Consider the following 27,512-nt stretch of genomic DNA (forward strand, 5'->3'; position numbering starts at 1 on the left):
CCTCTTGTCGTCCCCCTTGCCTCCCCACCACACCAAACGGCAACACAGTGAGAAGGCAAAACAGACCCTCACCCCTGGTCTCCACCTCCCGCCGCCGCAAATTACAAACGCACTGGAGCTCAGGGACAGACAGGGGCGCTGGTGAACCAGGACCGCGGCCGGCAGAGCGCACAACCCAAGCATTTTGTGGCCTTTCACAACCCGGCAACGCGCAAGCTGGAGCATAACTACACACAAAGTTTCGCGCAATGATTTTTGACCCGCGGGACACACAGTTTGCTGAGCTGGGGGCCACAGCACTCACAAACCCCACCCTGACCACACCGGGACCAGCTCTGCGGCGCGCCTTCACGCACGCGCGCAGGCTGCCCCTTGCCCGGCACTCGGGCTGCAAGGTTCCGCCCCCAAGAGGTTGGACCCCTGCGGACTACATTCTCCGAGAACCTCTGGGCCCTCCCCGCCCTTCCCTTACACAGCCTTCGCCTCTGATTGGGCGCCGGCCTCCATTAGACCCACCTCTCGATGACGCAGGCGCTTCCTTCGGAGTCCCAGCGCCGAGGGGGCGTGGTTGGGCGTGGCTTCGGCTGCGTATTGTCATGGAGACCAGAAGCTGTCCGCGGCTGAAGCGGGCGGCTGTGAGCCAGACGGAGCGGCGCGCGGGGCCGGAGCCCCGGGGAGCGCGCGACGGCCCGAGACTGCTTCTCGGGCTGACCGTTCCGGGTTCCGGGTAGGCTCGAGTGTCGGCAGGGAGTGTCCCCGCCCCGACGCGAGGGTCCCCGCCTCCCGCGACCGCACCGCCCCCGGCTCCGCCCGCTCAGCCCGGCTAACGGTCGGCGAGGCCTGCCACGAGGGAGCGTCCGCGGCCCGCGCAGAGCCGCGCACCAAGCCGATGGCGTGGACGCGGCCGGGCCCCGCGCGTGGGCCGCTAGAGCCTGGGACATGCCATGCGGGTGCTTCAGTCCGCGTGCAGGCAGGCGCGCGTGGGCGTGTCCCTCGGGCCCACGCGTGTCCCCCTGAATCAGTGTCTCGGCTCTCGTCCAGGACGACGACTTCTGAAAGCGAGCCAAGGAGGTTTGTGCCACCGAGAGCCCGAGTCTGTCACGCAGACATCCTCATTACATAATCCTGCCGCTTGGGTGTCTTGGCTGTTTCTGTTCCCCCTCCCCAGCTTGTTCCCCACCCTATTTTTTCTACTACTGTCTTGTTTTGGGTGTGAAGGACTAGAAAGAATTCTGCAAGATATTGAAACATTTAGAATTTATGGTTCTGTTTCCGTGGTTGTCACCTCCGTTCTACATCAAATTTAAGGCTCATTTCTTAAGGATGTCTCTATTTTCTGCTTTATTTGCACATTGATGGCTCTGCTGCTCCGCTGGCCTCAGCCGCCTGTGGCAGATACAGAATTGTGTTAATAAGTGAGGGAAGGCTAAGGCTGATCATTAGCTGGCAGACGGAATTCGGATAGCATCTGGCGGCCTTTCTCCCTGTTTATAAGAAAGCATTTGTATTCTCACTTGGTAAACATAAGGTTTTAACTTTTTATCTTAATACTGAGGGAGGATGGACACCCCCCCCCAATATACACACACACACACACACACACACACACACACCCCTTTTCCTTCCCGTTCATCAGCTTTTCCATTTGGGGACTTGCTCACTTGTTAGCTGTAGTTCCGGCTCTCTTGTTGCTGAAGCTCATTTTCCACGAGCAGAGGTAGGACCTATCTTCCCTCAGATCAAGTCACCAAGACTTTTTATTTCCCTGACTGCTGCATTCGTGTATTTCTAAACATGTACTCGGGGTAGGCTGCTCTGGTTGTTTTTAATGTAGCCTTGTTAAGCTTCATTTTAAAACTTGCCAAGGGTTTATTGGTTTGTCATGTCTGCACGGATCCAGTTATGCCTAGCTCTTAAAACATAGAGCTTTACAATAAGACCCCGATTGCTCTGCCAAGATGTGGCACGGAGCTTGCTCTTCAAGTTTTGGACAAGTAGAGTTGTCATTGTTTCTATCAAGTACAAAGGAGGGGATGCCTGTTTATTTAGTGTAATAGCTGTTTACAGTTAAAACTTTAAAGACTTAGAAAAGCAGATCTGCTGGATTTTAAAGATCTCATCTTTCTTGTGGCAGAGATACAACACCGGCATCAGGAAAGGCAACAGATTGCTTCTCTCATATCGCTTTGCTGTTTTCGAGTGTACTTAAAGGATTATGATTGATAAGGCTGTCTTACGGGAGAATGTTGACACAGGTGTGCATCGTTATCTTAATGAAGATCCAGAGAAAATGTTGTCTGTAAATGGAGACATACGAAGAGGGCATAATTTTGTACAGTTTTGCTTCTGGAGAATTTAATTGCACTGGAAACCTGTCTTTGAGCCTCCAGGTTTTGTGAGCAGTTTGGCAACAGAAGTTTTAGAGAGGAATGATAGTTGAATGTTAAGTGTTCTGGCATGTTCTAATACTACTTGTGGCTTTTTGGCAATACCTTGTGTCGGCTCTCTTTGTACTCTGTCTTTGTGGAGTAATGGCTTCTAATTTCGAAAGCGAAGCATAAACTAGAGGGCTGTATTGTTAGGCAGACATTCATTAGTGGTCAAAACCAGTCTGTTGAGGAAGACACGTTCAGTGTGCAAGGAAAAGGGATCTAAGGAAAAGGTAATAGATGAGAAATGAATGCCTTTTAAGGTTTGGGGAAGGAAACAGTCTCCCCAAGTGCCTTCATGATCTAAAACAATTCGGTTTTCAATGAAGTGCATAGCTACAATGTTTATGGAACGGCTCGTTTTCATTTGTAGAAACAGAGGGAAACTTTTACTCCTTCCAAAATACTATATTATGTATTTTAACTGGTGAGCAAATGATGATACAGTATTAGTTTAGAATCCAATTTATGACCTGGGTAATGGTTAAAATAGTATCACCATCCTTAGCTAGGAATCTCTCAGTGTGAAGACAATGACATGGGGGATGCTGGTGGCCACTTGCCCTTGGCTTACCCTGCACCTCGTACCCTTTAACATAAGTGCTACATTAAAATTCCCCTCCTCTTTGTAGCTCGACATTTCCTGGAAGCTGGCTGTCAATCAGCATTTGTGTAAGATGTGGCCGTGCTTTCCTTCAATATTAAACCTCAGGGTAGAAAGAGGAAATGAAAGTGGAGGGGACCGTGGGCATATGATGGGAAGGGCCAGGTGTAGAGTCATGGCTCATTCTTGACTTCAAGGATAATTAGCTGGTTAGAATTACACGGGGAACTAGAATCAAAGGAAGACTTACTTAGATTTGTTTGCTGAAACTGAAACAAGAGCGTTAATTTTGAGATAATTGCTTTATTATTCCCCCAGACCCCTTCATCGAATGTTTTTCTCTGGCAGCTACAGTCCCTATCTTTTATGCTGTTATGCATGTGTTATTTTAAAACTAAATATATTGTGTTAAAAGATATGGAATATTAATACAAATGAATTATCCATTTTAATTAATAATACAATTATGAATGTTTATAAGTTCTAGAAATCTTAGGAAAGATTAAAATGTTCTTTAGTTGATGAGCTGGAAATGAATGAAATCATGTAATCCTTTGTGAATTGAATGGGTTGTTTAAAATAGATTATGAGCACAGTGTCATAGTTGGAACAACATTTTAATTCTGAAATAGCACCACCTGCTTTGAGTGGTAGCATGTCTGTCTTCATCTATTCCTCTTCAGTTTCTACACTGCATTAGCCTCTGTTTTTAACATCATTTGGGTAGAGAATAGTTGTTCTTAACAGAACAGCAGCTGACACATCTCTATGAACATGTAAAACCTAGGGGTGATTTTTTTTCCCTTGTTCTGTAATGACTAGTTTGCTTTCACAGCTCTCCTCGGAAGTGCAACACTGATGACTTATTTCTGTATAAATTGGCTGTGTTTTCATAGCGCTAGTACACCTCAGCAACAATTTAGCTTGCAAATCAACTTAGATGCTTCAAAATTGAAAACCAGTATATTGTAACATAGTTTGAGTGTAAGTCTTTATTAGTGAGAATGCACTTAACGTTTGTTCAGGAAAGGAGAATATCATTTTCTCCTGCAGTTGTCATTTGTATAATCCGTTTTCCAGCCTCTTCTCAGGCTAATGATATTCCACACCTTGATACAGCTCTTATTTGTTTATTTACCATAATATGGAGTGATACCTTGGAGAAAATTGGATTAGCCGTTCATATCTAATATCCCCAAAGTATTGCTAGTATTCTGTGTTCTCTTACACAGAGTCTTTTCTATTTCCTGTACAGGTGACAAGTACAATGTTTCTATAATATATTTGGATATTTAAGCTAAATTCACTTCCAGAATATGGTGTTATTTCACATATGGACTGAAATGTGTTCTTGCACATACCAAGACTTATCTGCATGCTTTGGGTGTGCAGATAAGTACACTCCCACTGTATGTGACGCTCCCAAATAGCACCAAGGTGGCTTCAGTAGAGTATACATGTTATAATAGGTGCTAAGTGTGGATGGTGGGTGAATGCCACTGGAGATCTTTGATTATTAGAATTCTATTAGTGCACTAAACAGGAATTTGGTAAATTTAAAAATTGTTGATTTGTGGAATGTCTGAATAATTTATCATTTGTTTTGGAATTTTATTGAATAATTTATTTGAATTATATCATTGGGTAGTAAGATTTATAAACAGGTTTTTACAAATAAAATCAAGACCAAGGTTGTAATATTTAATAGAATTTAAATTACTATTTAAAGGAGATAATAGTTACAACAAATCACATTTTGGAATTATATTTATGATCTGGTTCTTTTAAGAATAAATTTAGCACTATCTTCAGCCATTGGCATCAAGCTCTTAATTATAGAAAGTATACAGGTATATGCAAAACCTGTCATTGTTATTAAAAACAGGGCTCTGGGTATAGGTGAAGAAGTAAGGCTTTGAGAAAGAATTACTTTGCAGAATATTTGTGCTGTCTAAGGAATAGAGCAAGGAACTGGACTTAGTAAATTACAACATTTATTATCAATAAAGTTGGTGGCTGACCCCACACCCATAAGATAATTTTACTGAAGGCAGTCTAGTTAGTCTAGCCTTTGCTAGAACGAATGCTTCTCTATGAATTGTTGTAGACATTAGCGTGCTCTTGCTGTAATGTGAAATACTATTTAATTGTTTGTAAATAATAGACTTGTGTTCCCCATACTGATTGGAACCTATGGAAACTCAGGCTAAAGCATTACAGCAAGCTAGAAGCTCAGCACAAATGTAAAGAAAATGGTAGGCAGGCACAAATAGGATTCCTCTTTGTTTACCTTTAAGCTTAGGGGTCTGTTCTGATTTAAGCCATGATAGAGTTGTTGAATTTAAACATAAGAGGATTGAGGTTTTTTTTTTCCCTAAGCATAAATATTGAGAGAGATACATATGAATGAAATATTTAAGCATTCAGGTTTATCAAGTTTCATATCTGTTGTGAGCTGGATTTACTATCATGACTCAAGTTTCATTAAAGGTATTCAAATGCATTAGAATTCTTCGTCTTATATGAAATATTTGCAGTGGGGGGCACTCTTGAAAATATCAAGAGCCATCCTTTTTGAAGTAATGGGTTATGGCTGATTAATTGAGAAGGTTGTACTAAATGTTCTTTAGTGGAGATAGCTAAGGAGTGTGCTTTTTAAGAAATGTATCATCCACGAATAAAATCAATTGAGCTATCAGTAATTAAATTGTAATTCCATGAAGGAAGGAAGCGGTAGGAGAGATGAAGCTAACTGTGGCCGTTTTCTCTTTAAGAATCGCAGTTGGTAATGGAGCTCCTGACTGCCTGTGGAAGAAGGTGATTCGGAAGACAGGGAGGTAATACTATCTATCGTCAAGAGCACTTTTCTCTGCAGCCCTGAACCTTTATCATACATGACAACTCTGTCCAATGGACCACAGTTTCTTTCATTTTGAGCTTTGGGAACCATCCTGTTTTTCTCCACTAACTTTCTGAGCCTGCTTCTCCCAGGGCCACGGGCTGTGTTTAGAGAGCTGAGAAATAGCATTTCGGCCTACTCAGCACCCTTAAAATAGCCTCTTTCTGCGAATTAGATCTGCGATGGCGTCCTCCACAGCTCTAGCAGATGACATTTCAGTTTGGGGTTGACATGAGCTCAGCCTGTTGTCCAACTGTCCTCATTTACCTCCTATTTCTTTGGTGCATTTACCTAGGGGTGTGTTCTCCATGGTGGCTGACCACCAGCAACCCCTCCACCACCAGCCCAGCACAGGGGAAGACTTGCAGGTTGTCCCTGGGATGCAGAGACCCAGTGAGAGGCTGACTGGAGATAGCGGGCCATGGTTTCTTTGCCTGGTTCCAGCCCGAGCTCTGTTAGCTTTCAGAAACCCTGGCCAGGCTTTTCCCTTCCCACTAAACTAGGTTGGCTACTGTGTACTCTGCAGCTGTTGCAGGGGCTCACACCGAATAGAAGGCTCGCTGCATTCTGGATGGCATCTCTGATACTTTACCCATGTGCATTTTTGTCTTCAAACCTGCTGCTGGCATTGAAATCTAAGATTCCTGAAAAACAACATTGGGCTCCAACTATATCTTCAGGAGAGGCTCTGTCATCTGGCCCTGTGTTACCACGTTGACCAAGAAGGTTCAGTTATAAATCAGGCCATTCAGGAGAGCAATTACTTTGTCTGGGAATGTTGACACAGACCTCAATCGTTTAATAGTGTTTATATCTGTTTGTTTTTCTTTTTAAGAAAGGCAACATTTTCCCTGTCATCACAAATTTCTAGCCCCTGACCTATATCTAGTAAGGGACATTAATAAAACAATAAAGGGCTTCATGGTGTCTAATTATATAATTAGGAAAATGGTAAGAAATGTGGTAGCTCAAATTGATTTCTTCCATTAAAGGTACTAGAGCACATTTACAATCACAAACCTTCAGAAAAGACTCCGGGTAGTCTGGAAGTTCAGTGATGTTGGGGGAGCCCTGGAGCAGAGCGGGGAATATTAGTTTCAAATGCCTTTCCCCATGTTCTCTCGCAGGGTGTCAGCAGCTGGGGAACCATTACAATGTAGTCAGAAAATGCTGATAGCAGAGTGCTCACTTGGAACGCAGTTTGCATTGGCGCAGCAATTCAGCATCATGACCATGACCGGCTTCCCACCTGGCATGGCTGGATTATGACTCTTGCTTTTAATACAGCAGTTGATGGTACAGCTTTTGTTTAGAGGACGCCATGTTTTCAAGCTGACTAGGTCTCACTGGTCATTTAGAACACTACAACATTACAAAGTTGAAATATGTTTATTAATAGAAGGAAAATGTACAATTCAACCTTTGGGCATCTGAGACCTTTCTGCCAATTTTTTAGGTCATGAAATTATGATCTTGACTTATATAATTCTATTTTTTGTCATTGTTATAGGGATAGAATTGTAGAATATTCTGGAATCTATGTGTCTTATTTATTAATTCCAAATTTTGTTTTCTATAGTTTTTTTTTTTTTTAAGTAAAAAGCACAAGTGTTTTAGAGAGTACAGTTCGAGTCATAGGCTAACTTCCTACCCGTCAGGACATGGGGAAGCAGCCTTGATTAATTTCGAGCTGTGAAAGGGGCAGGTAAAACTGTTCACAGCGGAAATTTACTAATGCACCAACCATTTCAATTAAATGTTTGTTAACATAATAGTGATGGCATTTTCTCCTCCTCCTCCTCCTCGTGGTTTTGTCCAACTCAATGTTACAGCGGCCGTTGCCCTGACTGTTAAGTGTTTAAATGATGACACCATTATGTGAAGTGATTTGAGATGAGAGACTCCAGCCAGGAATTACATCTGCTCCCATCTCCTTCAAATCATACTCGATGGCAGGACAGATTATGATTGATTTGTTTGTGACAGATTGCAGGAAGCAGTCATTGATTTTTCAATATTTTACCTTAAAATTATTTACAGTTGTAACCATGGGGAGGTATTTCCATGGGCTGTCAGCCCCTGAAAGACTAAGATAATATTCCCTGCTCTCTGACAAGACAAATTACCTGTAATGAGTGCAGTAGCTGAAGGGTATACTTTTATTTTAAAATATGTCAATAACCCCAGTGACTAAACGAATATTGATTTAGCATAATGAAGCCTGAGTAATGTGAAAATGAGCTTTTTCAAGGGGCACGGAAGAGACTTTCTTTTTAGCTGGTTGTAAGAAGCTTTTCATTCCTCCCAGCTAGCTAGGGAAATGCAGTTTTCATAAGCAGCCCACCAGAATGACGGTGTCGCTGTGATAACTGGGGTCTCGAGGCCGGGTCCTTGGTTTTAAGGGTTCTTCTCATCTTATCTTGAGCCTTCATTTTAGTCATAGACTAGGTGCTGATTTGTCTGATGCTGTTTTTAACTGGCTTAATATTTGGACAGTTTCCACATTAAAATAAAGGTGTACACACAGCCGTCTATAGATGACATGGGGTGTATTAAGACATTTCACATGGGTTGTTGTAGTATTTGATGTGCAGTGTTTCATGGCAGGCCACCTCTGTCTTGACACTGTGACGATTAATCCCGAGTGCTGGTTTTTAGACATCATCGCAGGCCTTCATTTTTGTCCGATTTTGTTCCCTTCTTTCCCATGATCTTGGCCTTTTTATGAACTAAGATGTCAATACATAAAATCCTTCGAAGAAGAAATAAATGCCCATGTATTTATACATCAGAATGTGTGAAAATTTTAGGTCTAACTCATATCCCCATGGCTCCCGTGGCAGGAGAAAGTGTTGTGAATTAAGCTGGTGACATTTACCTGGGAAAGACACATTCAAAGATGATGATAACACAATGATATTTCATGGAAACAGCCCATTTTATGGCAACTAAGTCATAAAATCACTATGTAAAATCTTTTTAGAAATTAAAAACAAGCTGATTTGAGGGAAGTTTGGCCAACTGTGCTTACTCCCTTATGAGCTGGCCCTGGACATGTGGAGAAGAAATTGACAATGCAACGAATATCTAAGTGGAGAAGAGGACCAACACAGAATTGTGATTTCATGTTGTCCCCAAGAATTGCCTAAGGTGTGGCACAGGTGGCCTCTGTCACTTGTTTTGTTGTGCCCTACAGAAAACTGGGTATATTATGAAAAGCTGTATCTTTGACTGCCTGTGTCCAAGGGCTCATCTCTACAAACCCCCCCCCCCCAGGTTCTTCCTCTCTTCCTCTAAGTGGACTTTGGAAATAAATATGAGGGATGTGCCATTGAAACCAGTATCTTAGAGTCTTCAGCCATTTATATTGCATTTAAAGTTTTTAAGTTAGTGTAATAGCCATGGAATTTTATCTTTTAAGGACAAAAGTACAGTTTCCCTCAATAGATTTTGAAATAAGGTATCTTTTCCTCAGACCACACTATGTTAAGCAGAAACACCTCTATTGTTGTTTAGTTTATTTGGGGAAAAATAAAGCATTATAGTAGTAACTTATGGCCCCACCACTTAGTGTGTATGTCTTCATTCAACAGTGCAGGGAGAATTATCTTTGTAAATTAATTTAAATAGTTAAAGTTTGTTTTGTTTTGTGAAGAAAATTATTCCCTTGAATATTAGACCGTTCTCTATTTCTTTTCTCTCTTAAAATCCTGTCCCAGTTCTTTAGGGAAGAACTATTTGTAGAAAACACTTTTGTTTTTAAATGACGTATGTGATTATCTAGAAATAATAACGGAAGAAAGACCCTGCTTTCAAAAGCTTTCTTGTTTGTATTAAGACAAAGTTTACTCTGCCATGGTTCATAGCAGTCTACTTCACTTTTTCCAGCATTCACTTTGCGGTGTTTCACCTGACCTTCTATGATAACTTAATATAGGAACAAGTTAGCATATAATTCTACTTTCCATATGACCTCCACCGCTTGCAGGATTGTCCCGCCCCTTCCAGGGGAGCTTTGGTCACTTATTCAGACCAGCTTTTCATGTTCGCAAAGGCTGCGTGCACCCTGGCTGACCTTTTTGTTATTGAAACCATTTTAAAGTATCAGTTAGAGGGAACACTTCACCCCATTACTAAGTTATTAAAATGCCTCTACAAGGTAGCATTTTCAATTAGTGTCCACAATTGATTAGTGGTTTGTCTTCTCCCAAGCATGAAGCAGCATGGCCAAGTTAAGCTGTAATCAGTGGTGTACAAGATGTTAAGGACTGACAATGATCATGACAAATAATTATTATTTTTAGACTCAGCCAATGATCTTGGGTTTCCTGAGATCTGTTTCCATCTAGATGCAAAGGACATGGAGCCCGTGGGCACTCAGTGATGCTGGCGTGCTTGGGCAAGGTAGCTGTTTCTAGACTACAGTATTCTTCTAACTCCAGTCCTCAGTCCTGTGTGGGAGGAGAACACTTCTATATCACTAGTTTTATTGAAAATGTTTAATATTACAGAGGATTGTTGAATATTTGCTGCTTTAATCAAAGAATAGGGAAAATCGAAAACATTTTATGTTGTTTTTTTTCTAAAATGTATTTATTTGATTGAATGAATATTGATGATTGAAAAAGTTTTATAAATTCTTTTGCTGTTATGATTCTTCTGGCAATCAAATATCATTAGATTCCAAATCACTTTCTAACCTGCCTTTATTATACTTATGGGAGAAAAAAAGATGATAGGCATTGCTTATACTGTTTAATTGTCTGTATTAGTCCCCTCCACCCCCAGTAGAACATTTCCTCCTAAACAAATACATCAGTGCCGTTCAGATTCTGGAAGAAAATTGCCTCACCTGGCAGAGGCTTCATTGTGTGTGGGAAGATCAGATTTGTGTAAAGAAAACTATCATCCCTTCGACCTTTGGGAAGCTGTGACCTACTTCTTTGCTGTCTGGGAATCCATCACAGGAGCCTTTGTAGCATCAGTAGAAAGGGAAGGATTAGTCTACAGAGGATGCCTCCCACCCCAGTGGCAGGAACCTGGAAAGTGTGTGTCTACCTAGAGATCACCCCCAGGCAAGGAACCAGGGAGACTGAAAATGCCAACAGGTGCAGAAATAGCTCTGGGTTTTGTGTGAGTGGCCCAGTCTGTACTTCATCCACCTCCATGGTCATTACAAAGACTCCAAGCCCAGGGGTGATTTCTGAAGCTTATATCTCAGTATAGCAAAGCAAATTCAGTAGCTAGAATGTTTTCCTTCATGTTTTTGTTTTAGTGTGTGTGTTTTGTTGTTGTTGTTGTTATTTGTTTTTGGTTTTGGGGTGGTTTTTTGTTTTGTTTTTTGTTTTTGTTTTTGTTTTTGACATATATGTTTTCATATATCCCTGACTGTTCTGGAACTCTCTATATAGAACAGGCCAGTCTCAAACTCACAGACATCTGCCTGCCTTTGTCTCTTGAGTGCTATCACACCTGGTTCCCCTTCTTAATTTTATTTTTAATTAAATGTTATATTTTGAGATAATTTTAGAATCAAAGGCAGTTGTATAAAATGTTAGACGTGTCCTTGAACCCTTTCTCCAGTTTTCCCAGCAGTACTTTGCAGTATATTCAATGTCACAGCCTGGATATTGATGTTGAATAATCAAGATAGGAACATTTCCATCACCACAGAGACTTCCTCTTTCCCCTTTGTGGATACACACACACACACACACGCACAGCTGCTTCGGCCATTAGTCTGCCCTCTATTCCTATGAATGTTGTCTAAGGACAGCAGGTGATCTTTGGGATTGGCTTGTTTTAGGACGTTTCATGTTGTATGTGTGTGTCTATTTTAACTGCCTCCCCTTCGGTAGCAACTCAAAGCATAGGGGTGCTGCAGTTTAACCCCACATGGTTGGGGCATCGTAGTTCTTTCTGGGCTTTGACTATGACAGGTAAAGCTGCTGTGCAAAGTCATGTGGCTGTGTGTGTGTGTGTGTGTGTGTGTGTGTGTGTGCGTGTGTGTGTGTGTGTGTGTGAATATAAGCTTATTTTCCTGGGATGCGTGGCCACTAGTGGAATTGTGGAGCACACCTCTATCAATAGGTGATTATTTTATAGATTGTAATTGATTTTTGCAGAGAGAACAAAAGCAAGGAGGATATCTACGTTTTTGTGGAATTCTTATAACAACTACATTAGTTAATGATTTTAAAACATATAAGCTATCTTAAATTATTCGTTGTTAAATAGAAGATCACATTGTTTCAGAATCTGGGTTTTGTTCATTCATGCTTAGAGGAATACTTTTTAGATCATTTCTCTTCTTGGTAAATTTTCCTGGGTGTGGAAAAGTATACACACTGTTGCTGTGAAGCTCACAGTTTACTCAGGAAAATTTGGGCCAGTTTTCCAGGTTTAAAAGAGACTGGACATCAAGACTGCACTGTGACTTCTGGATTTATAGATGGACATTTTGGCCACTCCATCTCACCTGCAGAATTACCTACATGGTGTCAGATTGGCGGTGATACAGAAAGTGCTTTTAATTCATCTTGTGCACTTAATTAGAGAAAGAAAGAACTAAAAAGCAAAAAGTAATCCTTTTGGGGTATATAGCCCCTAAATAATGTAGCTACTTTACACAATGCTTAATGGGAAAAACAGCCCTGATTCCTACCCAGCCCTTATGGGATTATACTGAGTCACATTTACATTTTACTTACTGAGACAAGCTATATCTTGGAAAGCCATATGTGATATTTTGGAAAGACCCATATAAAGGAATTTTAAGAAGTGTTGTTATTCTGATTTCCTTTCATAAGATGTAATTCCTTACATAAGATACAATAATGTGACACCTGGCTGTCTTGGATCTGGAACTCACTCTGTAGACCAAGCTGGCCTAGAACTCTGCCTGCCTCTGCCTCCCAAATGCTAGAATTAAAGGCATGCTTCACCATGCCCAGCCCAATCTTTTTCTTTCTAAGAAATATTGAGTGTAATTAATGACCCAGTGATCCCATCTATAATCCAAATTATAAATCTCTAAGTTTATTGAGTGAGGAACTAGACTTATGCCTACCCCTGTCTTTCAGTGGCTTTATCTTTAGCCTAATGTGGTCGTAATCATCATTATGTAAAAAGAATAAGATAATTAAATGCTTTTTCACCTAATAAATGACAAGCTAAAAGATGAGATGTACACACAAACCCTAGAAAGCTATGCAGTCATTGATTTGTGAAAAATGTATTGGAGTGTCTATCCAGTGTCATAGTGCTTTGAGTCACTGGGACTCTAACAATAAAGAAGACGTCACAGTGCCCTGCCCCTCACTCACACTTCTAGACTGGGGTGTAGAGATAAGGAAAACGTCACACAAGGAGCCCACACAGTGGTGCATTATTAGAGCTCAGATTCAGGAGACAGACACCAGTGATGATGAATGCTATGAAGCAGCACTGGATAAAGAGACCAAGTGCCAGTCAGGCTTGTGTCCTGAAGGAGACGCACGTGACCTGGGGAAGCAGGACAGTGGCTGCAAAGAGGGACACACACTGGAGTTAGGCTGCAGGTTACCAGAGTGAGGTCGGGTCTAGCTACAATTTCTTGAAGGATGAGCACGTCTGCCCAGACAGCTGCCCAGACAGCAGTCTATTTAACAGCTTGTTGTGTTTTTCTGAACTCATCAGAAATGAGGTGTCCTGGAAAAGAATTTATAGGTTTGGGTTTGTGAGCCTGAGGTAGAGCAGTAGACATTCACCTAGCCTCTGGGAGGCCTTGGGCTCCCTCCAGGCCACAGTGAGGAAGAAGAGCTTTGGGGCTGAGTGCAAATCAGATAGAAGCTTGTTCTCATAAAACACACTTGTTAGACTCTTTCAGGTCAGGAGGTTCAATCCAGTTCCTCCTTCGTATTTGTTAAGGAAAATTTTGTACTTGTCTGGTATCTTAAATACATAATCTGTAAAACTATTACGTTTCAAATTGTAGTTCATTGTAGACTTAAAGTAGCCAAGACATGTAAGGTCTTTGGAAAGATCTTCAAAATTAAAACCAAAATTGCCCAGAGAAGAAGGTAGAGAGTAACTTGGTAAGACTATATTGAGTCAATGTCCTTATTAAGAAATTGCTTTGGGCTGGGCATGGTGTGATGCACGCCCTTAATCCCAGCAGGAGGCAGAAGCAGGCAGGTATGTGTTTGAGGCCAGCTTGGTATACAGAGTGAGTCCCAGGACAGCCAGAGCTGTCTTGAAGAAAAAAAGGAAAGAAATTGTTTGGGGTAAGTGTGTACATATCACTATTTTCTAAGTGCAAGGTCAGAAGAAAGTGCTTGAGAGCCTTTGCTAAACTCCATCAATTTGGGGAGCTTTGTTGTGGTATAGGCCCCTTTAAGAAGAATTTGAACATCCCCTCCCCAGTGTATACTAGGCAAGCACTCTGCCACTAAGATATATTCTCAGCCCTCTTTTTATGTTTCAAAGTTTAACACAGAGTTCTCAGGTTGTCCTGGGACTTGGAGTCCTCCTGCCTCAGCCTTTTACTATCTGGTATTACAAGTCTGTGTCTTCAGAATGGCTGAGTTGTTTCTGAATTTATATGAGTCACAGACTTACTCAAAGTGGTTATAAAATACAATAAAATTAAGACACTCGTGATTTTATATTTAGTAACAATATTGATTCCAGTAGCTCTACAATTGTGGCACATTTTCATAGAAATGGGCTCGCCTCTGGCCAGCCAATCACTTGGTTGATCCTAATTTCCTACTTTTCTTCTATGTTTTAAAGTACTCCATTCACTTTTAAACTTTTTTTTTTTAAAGATTTATTTACTTATTATGTATACAGAAGAGGGCACCAGATCTCATTACAGATGGTTGTGAGCCACCATGTGGGTGCTGGGAATTGAACTCAGGACCTCTGGAAGAGCAGTCGGTGCTCTTAACCGCTGAGCCATCTCTCCAGGCCCTCCATTCACTTTTAAACAGTTCCTCCCAGTCTGATTTAACCCCTCTGGCCCTGTCTCTCCTCTGGTGCATGGGGAATTGTTGACCTCCTTAGCTTTCTGCCTTTTGGGAAGCTGTGGACAAGCTGTGGACACGTCTTCCTATCGGCTGTCTCCAGCTGTCTCCATGATCTCATCCTATCCTGTTGTTTAGCAATCCAAGGGGCTTTTTGACAGCTTGTAGTCTACAGCTCTCATCCCACTTAACCTCTGTGTGCACATCACAGTGTCTCTGGCTCCTGCTGCTGGACTCCATCTTGGTCCTCAAAGATGCTTGCCCCTGGCACACTGCCCTCCACCTTGGCACTCTCCATTGCCTGAACATAGGTGTGTAACTTTCCTGCTTTGCTCTTTCTCCTCTGAGCCCTCTTCCTCAGCCTTCACTGTGACTCAAGGCATCTCTCCTGCCCCAGTAACCCAGGCATCAAGTCACTTTTGTAACGGTGTCTTCTGTCCTCTGTCAGCCTCACTTCCTCCTTTCCAATATTCTTCCTTCTTTAAAATCTGTAGATCCAAGTTTTCTACCTAGACATCTCTCCATGTTCTCTATGGTCTGTGTAATATTTATTTTAACCTTTTTTTTTTTTTTTTAAAGACATGGTCTCACTATATTGTGCTGGCTGGCCTGAAACGCACAGAAACCCGCCTACCTCTGCCTCCTGAGCATTGGGATTCATGCCCAAGCTGTTAACCTTTTTTATTTGTTTTTTAGTCATTTTTTCCATGTGCTTCAGTTTTGGCAGTTTAAATGACAGTATGTCCTTACTCCAAGAGGCTTTCCTCAGTGGGATCCATACAGTAAAAACACCTTCATTTATGTTGGCTCTCTAGCATCGTGTATTTTGTTCCTCTCTGCTGGTATTTCTCTTCTGTCCTCGCGCACCCTCTTCTTTCTCCACTGGAGTTGTTTCCTGTGTGGTGTCTTAGCTGACCTGTGTTGCTATAACACGGTGACAGGATGAGTAATTGGAAGGAAGAGGATTTACTTCCATAGTTCTGGAGGCTGGTGAAGGCCTTCATGCTCTGTCCTCACATGGCAGAGAGGGAGAAGAAGCACCCAGTCCTTCAAGCTCTTTTTATAGCAGCATTAATCCATTCGTGACATCTCCCCATTCAGATCCACCTCCAAATGCTGTTGCATTGAGGACTGAGTTTCCAACACAGGAGCTTTGGAAGTGACAGCATCACACAAGCCACCGTAGTTCCCCTCGCTTTAAACGTCTGCCTTGCTGTTTGCATTCGGCCCCAGCTCTAGCTAGTCAAAGTGGGCTTTTCTCCTTACTGTGGTTTGTAGTTTCCTTCTGACAGCTGGGTGAAGAGCTGGTAAACAATGTAGCCTTCAGTGGTGTGTGGAGAGGAGGGGAAGCACGCTGCAGCCTTTAGTGAGCCCTCAGCCCTGTACCTCCCAGCCGACTCTGCTTAGTGATGGCCAGAGCTGGGTGTTGTAGGAGCTTGGATGAGCCTGACACTGGGAACTTTGCTGGTTAGACTAGGTTAAGAAGCTCTTCTACTGGGCAGATCTTAGTAGGAACAGAATGGAATAGAATGTTCTGGCATATTTCACAGGGCTTACTTTCTCTTCCCCTGCCAGAAGCCCAAGGAAGATTTATCTCTAGTATAGGCTCTGGACCTTGACGAAGCTGAGGAGAGACATTTCAACAGCATGGGGCTCCAGCTGACTATACTCTCCTAGTTCTTCCTGGCCAGATTTGAATGCAAGACTCCAGCAGCTGGTCAATCCTAGCCTGGACTTTCCTACTGTGAAAGTGTTTCCCAGAGGTCTCTGCTATGGACAGTCATTCTCTCTATCTTCCCAACTATCTCCAATTTTGGGGTTAACATTTTTCTCTGGAACCTCAGATTGAATTAGAAGTCATTGATTTTTCAAATTGGTCAGTGTTTACTTCTCAGGGGTGACTCTATATGCCAGGCTGAAAACTATAAAGCAACTTTAAAAATATAATAGTAAACTGTGACAAAAGAAAAAACGTAGGAACAAAACAAAGCATTTACAGACTTGTAATTTGACATTACTCCAAAGACCTCTTCTAAAAGATTGGCCCTCAAGGTGGTACTATTGGGAGGTCACAGAATCTGTCAGAATTAGGGCCTAGAGGTCATCAGTGTTGTGACCTCAAAGGATTTTGTGTGTCTCTGGTCTCTTCTTTGTTACCTGGCCTGCAGTGTAAGAAGTCTGGCTCCATCATGCCTTCCTGCTGTGAATGAGTGGCCTCAACATAGGTCCACAGCAGTGAGCTGACTCATCAGGACTTAGCCTCTAAATCCATGAGCCCAGATCAGCGCTTTCTCCTTGTAAGTTCTTTCTCTGGGATCTCATTACAGTGCCAGGAATCTAACAGCACATTACAACTTCAGAACAAAGCAGTGGACTCTAACATGGTTTCCTTCTTGAAGACGGGAGTGTGGGAGAGAGTCAAGAAAATGAAGATTTGGGGTCCACCAGCTCATCCTTGCAGTTGTCTTAAAGGTACAAGGGGAAGGTTACACTCTATGGGGTGCTCAGGGAAGGAGAGTTGGGGGTTTTCAGAATGTATTTGGTGTTGAAAACAGAGGTATCCTACATTCCCATCACCTACTCCAAGTATCTTCAGATCAGCCATTGTCTTCTACTATTAAACTCAACCAAGACAAGACACTATTACCCACTAGCCTTTGCCCCAACTCCCATCAAAGTCAGTGTACAGTATACACTTTAGACCTTTGTTTTCACTCTAAACATCCCCCAAAGAAAGTTGACAATAGCCTGGTATCTCTCTTTTGCTTACCTGGCATTTAAGCAGTATGTAAATTACAGCTCTGCTCATGGACAGGTTATTAAGCACCTACTGTGTCTTTGTGATATAACATTGAATCAGAACAGTGCAGAGTGTTAGTTGAACACACAAATGCATAAGCTGTGTTTGTTTTCCTAAGACCTCTTCTCACCTGAAGTGGAGTATATGTAAGTTCACATTTAGCTTTTCATTTTGAAATTCCATTGTGAATAAATTTATCATCAGTTTCGAGGAAGGCGGGTTTATCTTAGTTAATGCTAATGTTATGCCTGAGCTATTTACTATGGGCTTAGTTATTGACCTATTTTATTTGTCATTTTATGGCATACATATTTTCAGCAGAGATGCTTACACTAAGCTATATTTATTTATACTGCAGTGTATTAACCATAAAACTATCTAAGTACGCCCAAGCCACTATGATCTGCAGCCCTCAGGGAGAGGGTTTTCAGAATAGTCAAGTCTTAAGAATTAACAGTGGCTGTTGGTATTGGAGATCTTGCTAAAGGAGCCTATCTACCTCTGAAATAATGGGTGGGGTCTCATGAGGTCTTGGGGCCAACTCAGGGTCATCAGTGCAAGCCGGACTGTAAAGCTCAGTTCTCCTTAGAGGACTTGGTATCATTTTATTTTAGTTTTTTCTGACATTTCTTAAACTGCTTCTGTGCCCTCCATTGCTGCCAGGGGTATCTCTCCTGGCCCTACCTGTAGATCTCCTCTGCCCTGGGCTTTGTGGGCTTGGAGACCAGGTGATAGAACTAGACTGATGTGGAATGGTCACTTGGAAGCACCGAGCTAAAGACCAGCATTCAGTTCTGTGAGTTTTATTGTTTTGTTTTTCCCACTCAAGTGTCAGGATGGGAACTTGCTCTGGCTCCTCCTTTCCAGTCATTGAGGTCCCTTAGCTTCCTGCAAGACTCATTCTAACCAGGGGAGGGGAACTCTGGAGTTTAAGCCTCAGACGTGGGGAACACACTCTCGAATAAGAAAGTCAGTTTTGAAACAGGCCATATCAAAAGTTCAGTGTATTAAACAATGCCTTTATTTGTCTTGCCGATTCTCCATTATCTTTCTTTGTGGAGCTGGTGATGGAGTAGAGAACCTTGGGCATGCTGGGCAAGCTCTTCACCAATGAGCACATCCTCAGCTCTCGTCCTTCACTTGCAAATGCCAAACAGACCTGCTTTTGGCTTGTACTCTGTGGGGACTAAAGATAAAGCTTTAATTCTTAAAAAGCTCTTGCAAGGCCCATAGTGGCTCTGATTTTTCTCTCTGCTCTGCATACTGATATGGATGCATTACACACAAGTCTTTGGTGACTTGTCTCCTCAAGTCTTCAGACACTGAGGAGTTAAGCTGTCCCTTCTCTGAGCGGGGAGACCAGAGGAGGCTAAGCATCAAGAGGTTGGACCCAGGTCAAACCAGTTAGGAGCTTCAGGTGGACCTGGATCCTCTGCTCTCAGAGCCCATGGTGAGAGTGTGGTTGGATAACAGGTAAGACCTAGTTAGGACTGTGTGGCTGGGCTGCCAGCCCCTCTGCACATGTGGTATGCTAGGTCACACTGAGGGAGGAGGGAGAGGGCACTTGATCCAAGAGCATGTGATCCCAGCGGGAGATGTGGTTGGACAGTGATGAAGACTGTTCCTGTGGGATCTAGTGACTGACTCCAACTGGCCAGCCAGGCCCAATAACTTGGGAACATTGGTACTAAATACACAGGCTTTAATGATTACTGTAGTCACAGTGTTTTTAAAAGATTAGGTTTAATTTGTTTGGACCATATATCTGCTTATTTGTTGTTGTCTGACAGCATCTCCCTGTGCAGTCCCAGCTGGCCTTTAATTTGAGACCCTCCTGCCTCCATCTCCCAGATGCTGGGATCATAGGTGTATGCCACCACACTCAGTCTTAGCTACAGAGTATTAGTCAGTTAGTAAAATGACTGTTTTTCAAAACTAGGAACATGAGCCTTTGGGAACAAAATTCAATCCATTTCTTTCTCTTCTTTTCCTCAGTGCTGGGGATTGAGCCTAGGACCTCACACATACTAGACAGGAACTCACTGAGCTACATCCCTCTCAATACAAACAGTATCTGAACCACTTATATTGAAAGTGCAAATCCTCTTTACTTTTCAGTTTAAAAATATAGTTTTGAGGGTCTGGAAAACATCCATACTTTTGGTAATTAATTATTTGTATATCTAGATTTGATATTACTTATGTTCATGTGTGTGCATGTATACATGCCATAGCAGGAATGTAGAACAACTTGTCGGGGCCGGTTCTCACCTTCTACCATTTGGGACCCAGGGATTGAACCCAGGTCATAAGCATGGCAGCAAACACCTTTACCTACTGAACCAGCTCAACAAGTCGTCATTGACAGATTCAATGGTTTCTCATGTTAAGAATGGTTGATGATCCCCAACAGCAAAAAAGGAATTGTTAGTAACAAATATATTAAGCTAGTGGTCTATTAAGATGTTATACTCCATATGGATTAATATTTCAATAAACCTTCAGAGAATTTATATTTTTCTTCTCTATGTGGCCATGTGTGTTTTCCAATGATCTTGGCATTAATACTTGAGAAGTCAACTCAACCTCAGAATTCTAAAAAGTCCTCATTATCCACTTTAGTCTAAAAGAGATCAGCAATTTAGGCTGATCTATTTATATTAACTGACTGGTACTTCCATGCTAATCCTGTAATTAAGATTCATTTCTCAAAGATGTTACTATAATCTTAGAAATATTAAAGATTTAAACCCTAAAGATTGGTATGGAAATGATTAAATTTTCTCTATTATTTCTTCCCTCTCTCCCAGAGTGATTAATTTCACTTGCAGTGCCTTCCTTCCCGAGCTGGAGTGCTTCTGTGGAGACTAATTCAGTGAAACCTGTTTAGGGGATCATCCCTGCTAGACAGACAGCTGCGAGGGGGCATTCGCTTCCCAGCATGGATTTCAGATTATGACCAATCAAGAGCCGGTGCTAAGGAACACCTGTCAGCGACGTTGGCTACAAGGAGACCAACTCTTTAATCAAATTTCATTGTACTTCAGAAAAAGGTTTATTTTAAATGTGGCATCTGCTTTTATGATTCATCCTTCTCAGCTGAGACATCAATTTGGGGCTTATTTATGATGTTATTCTAGGGTGAAACAAGAAACTGCAAGAAAGTATCTCAAAAAGGCGGCCTTTCCCAAACATTCAATTAGCAACTTTCTCATGTGGGAAAATAAAAAAATCAAAAACTTTAGTTTTGAGCTTTTGTGTGTGACTATAATTAGTGATAGGGATTCTTTTGAGCACATTTCAGAATGTTGAAGCTGGATAGTAAATGCTTGTCATGAAGTCTGGGGAACTTTCTGGTGGACACCCGTCCACTCATCTGTGAGCAGCGCAAACTATCATTGCTACTGATGGGTTCTGAAAGGCCATGCTCGCTTTCAACTTAGCCCTAATTGGAGGCCCCGCTAAGCCCATAATACCAGGTACGTTCTCACAGCTGCAGACCATCTAGTGAAACTTCATGTGCAAGACAAACTTCACTGTGCAAACTGTAATTTAATGGTATAACTGTGTGCAGCCCAGAATATCAGTTAATTTTCAAAACATTTTATTCTACAGCAATTAGCTCAGGTCCTGGAGGGCAAAATGACAAGAGGTTACTCGTTCACTATGTATTTAATTAATTGAAAAATGCTCCAATTGCCTTTACAGTTGTTATTAGAGAGCGGAATCAGTGTTGCCAGCGCTCAACCATAATTGGAACCCCGGGGAATTAAATATTTAGCATTAGTAATGTAACAGCACTTAGGACACAAATTTCTATTTTCGTAATGAAAGCTATGCACTGTGAGTGCAAGCGGCTGAAAGGACAGCTGTGACAAGCGAAACGGCCTGGGACATTTCAATAAGACACCTCATTGGACAGCAAGTCTTACCACATTATGCGTTTGTAAGAGACCTGCAAGTTTAATTCCCACGAGGAACTCGTAGCCCAAGTCTTTAGCGTCCTAATTGCATGCAGGATGAACGGTTGGGCAAATGTCTTGCCATAAGTGGCTGGAATTCATCCTGCTTTCTAAATAATCGCATAGAAGTACGTGCCTTTGTCAATTTACAAATCCTGAGACTGTCAGCGACTAAGGATCTTGTTTGTTTGCCATTTAATTATATTTTAAGCACACATGCTTTCTGGGCTACAGTGAGAAAAGTTGGCTATGGGCTCTAATGAGCTGCACTGCTAGACGCTGGAGACCCTGAGGGACTCACTCCGTAAATTAGCTGGATAAAAAGTACTTGGTTAGGATAGAGTTGATGGCTGAGCTGTGCGTAGAACCGGTTACAGGACTGTCTCTCACTCCCATTTCATTCTAAACAGGCCCTGTAGAGACTTTAACAGCTGCCTGTTAAAGCGGCTCAACTTGTCAAAATGTGTTCTATTACTCCACTAATAAATAGTATTAAAGGGCATTTGACTTGGCCTCTCATTTTCAGAGGGGATCAGGTTGATAAAGACAACTGGCTTAGGCTGGCCTTCTTTTAATTTGTTTATGTCAGCTAAGTAATACTGAAGGGCCGGGTTTTAAATTTGCAAACATTACCTTCCCAGGGAGGCAGAACTTCCAAAATATGATACGGAGTGGAAACAAGGAATTGAGACACTTATTGTAGAAAGTTTCTCATTGAAAGATGTCTGATTTTGACATTCTTAGGCCATGTTTAAGAATTTGAGAGCCGCTGACTAAGCTGACGTTCTCAGAAGGGCTGGATCCTTTGCAGTTTTCACTTCCAGGAAAATAAAGCCACAAGATAAATAATTAATGTCACAACCTTCTTTTGATTTTCCATTGTTCCTGTGTCTATTTTGGATTATTCTAAGTGATCGTGATTATCTAAAAATTTTTAAGCATTTTTTCAAAACAGTGCATGTTTACTTAAAAAAAAAAATACTTTATTTGATGAAGTCTTCCTTAGGCCCTCTCCCAACCCTGTTTCCATGCCTGGTGGTCTCCTTTGATAACAGTTTTTTAAATTTATTTTGCTTTTTGCATGTGCATGTGTATATGTGTGGTGTGCATGTGTATGTGTGTGGTGTGCATGTGCATGTGTGTGGTGTGCATGTGTATGTGTGTGGTGTTCATGTGCATGTGTGTGGTGTGCATGTGCATGTGTGTGGTGTGCATGTGTATGTGTGTGGTGTGCATGTGTATGTGTGTGGTGTGCATGTGCATGTATATAGGAGTGTGAAAGCCAGAGATTGACAATTGACATCAAACATCTTCTTACTTCACTTCCCACCATATTTATTGAGGCAGGTCTCAGTTGAACCCGAAGCTCCATGATCAGCTAATCCACCTCACCAGCTTGCTCTGGGCATATTATGCAAATGCACATATTGGGTCTATGTTTATAGATCATATTGGTGTCCCAGATCATACATGTTTTTGTAAATTTTGTTACATTATTTGTTTTTTGTGTGTGTGTGTGCGCGCGCGCGCGCGTGTGTGTGTGTGTGTGTGTGTGTGTGTGTGTGTGTGTGTGTGTGTGTTGGTCAGAGGACAGCTTGCAGGAGTTCTGTCTTCCTACTACGGAAATCCCAGTGATTAAACTCAGGTGAGGCTTGGCAACACGCCTCTGTACCCAATGAGCCATCTCACTGGCTGATGTGAGTGGTTTTTAACAATTAGTCCATATTGTACAGGTACAAAAATGTATTTATCTGTTGGATGTCAGTGTCATTCAAAGTAATTCAGTTTTGTCATAGTAAATGATGCTATGCTGAACATCTTCCTAAGCATGTGAGTGAGCTTGGATGGGCACAGGGCTCTTGGATGGGCACAGGGCTCTGTGCATATATCACAGAACAGTGAACCATCATGGATGGCACCATTACTCTGTGCTGGGCATCATTCCAAATGCCTTTAGTAACTCATTCCATCTTTACCCTAATTAAGAGTTAAGGTATAGCCAGGTGGTGGTAGCACACACCTCTAATCCCAGCACTCAGGAGGCAATGGTACTCTGTGAGTTCAAGGCTAGCCTGGTCTACAGAGCTAGTTCTAGGACAGCCAGGGCTACAAAAAAAAAAAAAAGAAGAAGAAGAAGAAAAGAAAAAAGAAAAAACCTGTCTTGAAAAAACAGAGTTGAGGTGTATTATTGGCCCTATTTTATGTAGAGAAACTGAGGCCCAACGGCATTAAACCCCTCAACACCATCAGAGTGTGCTATTAGCCAGTCTCTTGTGTCCCCCGCCGTCCTCCCCCCCCCCCCCCCCCCCCCCCCCCCCCACCCCCCCCCCCCGCCCCCCCCCCCGCCCTCCCCACCAGTATGTTCCTTGCACGTGGGTTCTGCTGTTGTTTCCCATACTTGCTGCCATCACATTTCTGAGAACTAAACTGTTCATGTCTCGTCTCATTTTATTGTAGTATCATGGCCTCAGCAGGCTACACAAAGATCTTGACTGATTATGGCTGTCTCTTGTTTTGGAGAGCTGAGCTTTGGACCTCCCATGTGCTCTACTACTGAGTGACAACTCCGAGCACTCTTGTTTTCTTTGGAGACAGGATCTCACACAGTCACGCAGGCTTGAACTCACTCAGCAGCCCAGGAAGGCCTTGAACTGGACCACCTCCTGCCTCAGCCTCCCTGTAGCTGGGATTACAGGCTGTGGCCTGGACGTCTCTGATACAGATAATCATTTCTTCCCTCAGTCCCTTGCCTATATTTTCATTTTATGTTAACATTACCAAGATTTGCTTTGTGCACTGGGATGTAAGGAAGCCTTGTAACCCCAGGGGTGCAAATATATTTCCCTATATAGTTTTCCACACTATTAATTTCTTTCAGGTCTTTATCTTAGACCCATATTTGATGTTTGGTATATATTGAATGGATGAAAATCAAGTCTCTGATTGGCAGTAACTTCTGCAGCCTCCTCTTGCGAGCTGTCCTTTTCCTCCATAGCTGGAAATCCACCCTTTGTCTAATGTGATAGCTCCACTTGTAGGTTCTCTTGATAGCCAGTTCTTCTGGAATATTCCACTTGTAGACTGTCGGGCCTTGGAACATTGCATTTTCTGTTATACGTGTCAAATCTCTTCATTAAAATGATGTCTGTTGTGTACATTTAATTTTAAAAAAGTAGTGCATACTCTTTCAGGCGTGGTGAATGAATCCCAAGCTAGACAGGAGGATGGTGAGTTCAGGTCATCCTGAGCCACGTAATAAAACAGCCCATGAGGATGCTTAACAACCAATGGCAAGGGGAACTAAGGTTACAGATGCCCAGGGTGATTACTCCGGATTACCCAGGAGATCCCAGCGTAATCAGGAGGACTGTTAAATGTGGAAAGGGGAGGTGAGGGAGTGAGTTTGAGAGTGTGGCAGGATGAGAAACTCAGCAGAGCCCTCTGGCTTTGCACCTGAAAGAATGGGGCCCCAAGCCAAGGACCGCAGGCAGCCACCGCCACTGAAGAAGACAAGACTGTAGCCTCCATACTCTCCTGAAGAAAGGAAAACTTGGCCTGTGCCTTTGATTCTGATCTGTGAGATGGGAGTCTGTGGACTGTGATTTGTTACCACAGCAGGGTAGGCAGGCGGTTCACACTGAGACAGGAAAATTGCCAGAAACCTAGTGAGACCTATCTCAAAAAACCGAAGCTCAGCAGACAGGAAGATAAAGCCAAGACTCTTGGTTCTTGACTCTCCTCTCTCTGGTTGCTTCAGGCCAACTCCCACCAGGAGAGCTAAACACTGGGATGTCTGACTCCACACATGCTTTGGGGGCATGCCTGTTACTCAGACAAATTGCTTTCCTATTTCAAAAAAAAATTGTAATTTCTGACATTTGCTTTTTCGGTGAGCCTTAGAATCTGCAAACAATGTTTCAAAGTTGTCTGAGGGTTTGTTTGGGAGATGTATAGAGTCCTGTGGGGGAGCAGATAATAGCATCCTGATCCTGACTCCTTAGGTTACCTCTCCATCCTTGAGTAATGCATAGTCCTTGAATCAATGAATCAAGGGATGAATACAAATTTCATTTTTGGAGCAAAGAAGAGAATAAATACTTGGTTATCTCGAAATATGTTTCTATTTTTTTAAATCCACTTAAAATTTTCAATTTATCATTTTAAAACTCTCCATAGAACTTTCATTTAGAAATATCCTCAACTACCGGGTGGTGGTGGCTCACGCCTTTAATCCCAGCACTGGGGAAGCAGAGCCAAGTGGATCTCTGTGAGTTCCAGGCCAGCCTGGTCTACAGAGTGAGATCTAGGACAGGCACCAAAACTACACAGAGAAATCTTGTCTTGAAAAACCAAAAAAGAAAAATTAAAAAAAAAGTCCTTGATATCTGTGCTTGTGTCTACTCTCTTTTTATTTATATGAATGAATGTTTTGCCTGCGTGCATGTCTGTGCACCGTGTGTGTGCAGTACCCGGGGAGGCCAGAAGAGGGCGGTGGATCCTCTGGAACTGGAGTTACCGACAGTTGTAAGCCACCATGTGGGTGCTAGGAATGGAACCAGGTCCCCTGGAAGAGCAGTCAGTGTTCTTAACCACTGACCATCTCTCCAGCCCTGTGTCCACTTTCTTAATCCAAATGCAGTTTGGTTTCTATGTTTCTTTCCTCTGTCACACCAGAGATTTATTGGGGTTTTTTTTGTTTGTTTTTTATTTTAAAAACATTTCAGGATCTGGAGTGATGGCTTAGTGGTTTAGAGCACTTACTGCTCTTGCAGAGGGCCCAGGTTTGGTGTCTTGCACCTACAGGGCTGCTTGCAGCCAACTGTAACTTGAGTTCCAGGCAATCCAGTACCCTCTGACCTTGCCCAGCACCAGGCACAGATGCAGTGTACCTAACATGCAGCCCAAACACTCATACACATAAACACTAAAACTTTCCTGGGTACACTGACTGAATGCCTAGATTTTGGGTTTGGTTTGGGTTTGGGTTTTTGGTTTTGTTTTTTTGCTTTTCGTCTTTCTTGACTTTTATAACTACTTCTAGGCTGTGAATTATCCTCTAAGTGCCCTTTTCATTTCATAGACCAGCCCTCCTGCTGCAGCCTCTGTGTGACGGGCTTAAAGGTGTCACTCGCCCTGGATTCTGTGAGTGCCAAGTCTAACGTTCTGCTGTTTATCTGCTGCCTGCTACTTCATTCTTTGTCTTGATTTGCTATATATTTAATAAACTCACTCATTTGAAACCAAAAGCATGGTCATTGTGCATCATTCTTGGTGTAGAAGATATGCACGTTCAAAAAGAACGTGTGATGAGCTTTCAGTTGGCTCGGTAGGTGAAAGGCCTCCATGAGTGAAATGGACAAGAAAGGAGCAAACCTCTGAGGAGCCGCCGCTGAAGCCCTAAGTGAGCGTGCACCATCAGGCTCAGGGAAATGGCAAAGCTTGGGTAGGAATGTTGAATGTGTGCAGAAAGCGTTGACCAGCCTCGCCCTCCTCAAGGTTTACAGCCTGAGACTGCCCCACTACAGCAGCCTCCTACTGAGAAGAGCTGACCCCTCTTCCACATGTCGTATATTGTAACTCACTGAGTTTCCAGGCTGCATAGGTGCGTCAGAGCCAGCACAGCCCACGCAGTCCCAGGTTTTCTGTGTGTCTGTCTGCCATTTCTTCATTCGTCACCCCAGTCACATTTCCCGGATCACACTGTGCAGGATGCAGTAAGAACCAATTTCCAAAAGTGGTCCTCTGACTTCCACACACACGATGTGGCATAAGCATGCCTGCACTCACACATGTCACGTACACAATCAAAGTTT

At 42.6% G+C, this 27,512-nt stretch overlaps 1 protein-coding gene across 1 annotated transcript; it reads left to right on the top strand.

Annotated features, from left to right (window-relative positions):
• Nucleotides 1–248: 248 nt before the first annotated feature.
• Nucleotides 249–23,788, top strand: LOC128104590 (uncharacterized). The gene is made up of 5 exons (XM_052729518.1): nucleotides 249–400; nucleotides 532–1,071; nucleotides 5,808–5,870; nucleotides 17,265–17,409; nucleotides 20,548–23,788. The coding sequence occupies exons 1-4, from the start codon at nucleotides 249–251 to the stop codon at nucleotides 17,332–17,334; spliced, it is 825 nt and encodes a 274-aa protein (XP_052585478.1). The 3' UTR covers nucleotides 17,335–17,409; nucleotides 20,548–23,788.
• The last annotated feature ends 3,724 nt before the right edge of the window (nucleotides 23,789–27,512 follow it).

The sequence above is a fragment of the Peromyscus californicus genome, unplaced genomic scaffold, assembly GCF_007827085.1.
Source record: "Peromyscus californicus insignis strain IS unplaced genomic scaffold, ASM782708v3 Scaffold_8__1_contigs__length_139910024, whole genome shotgun sequence".
NCBI classification, from domain to species: Eukaryota; Metazoa; Chordata; class Mammalia; order Rodentia; family Cricetidae; genus Peromyscus; species Peromyscus californicus.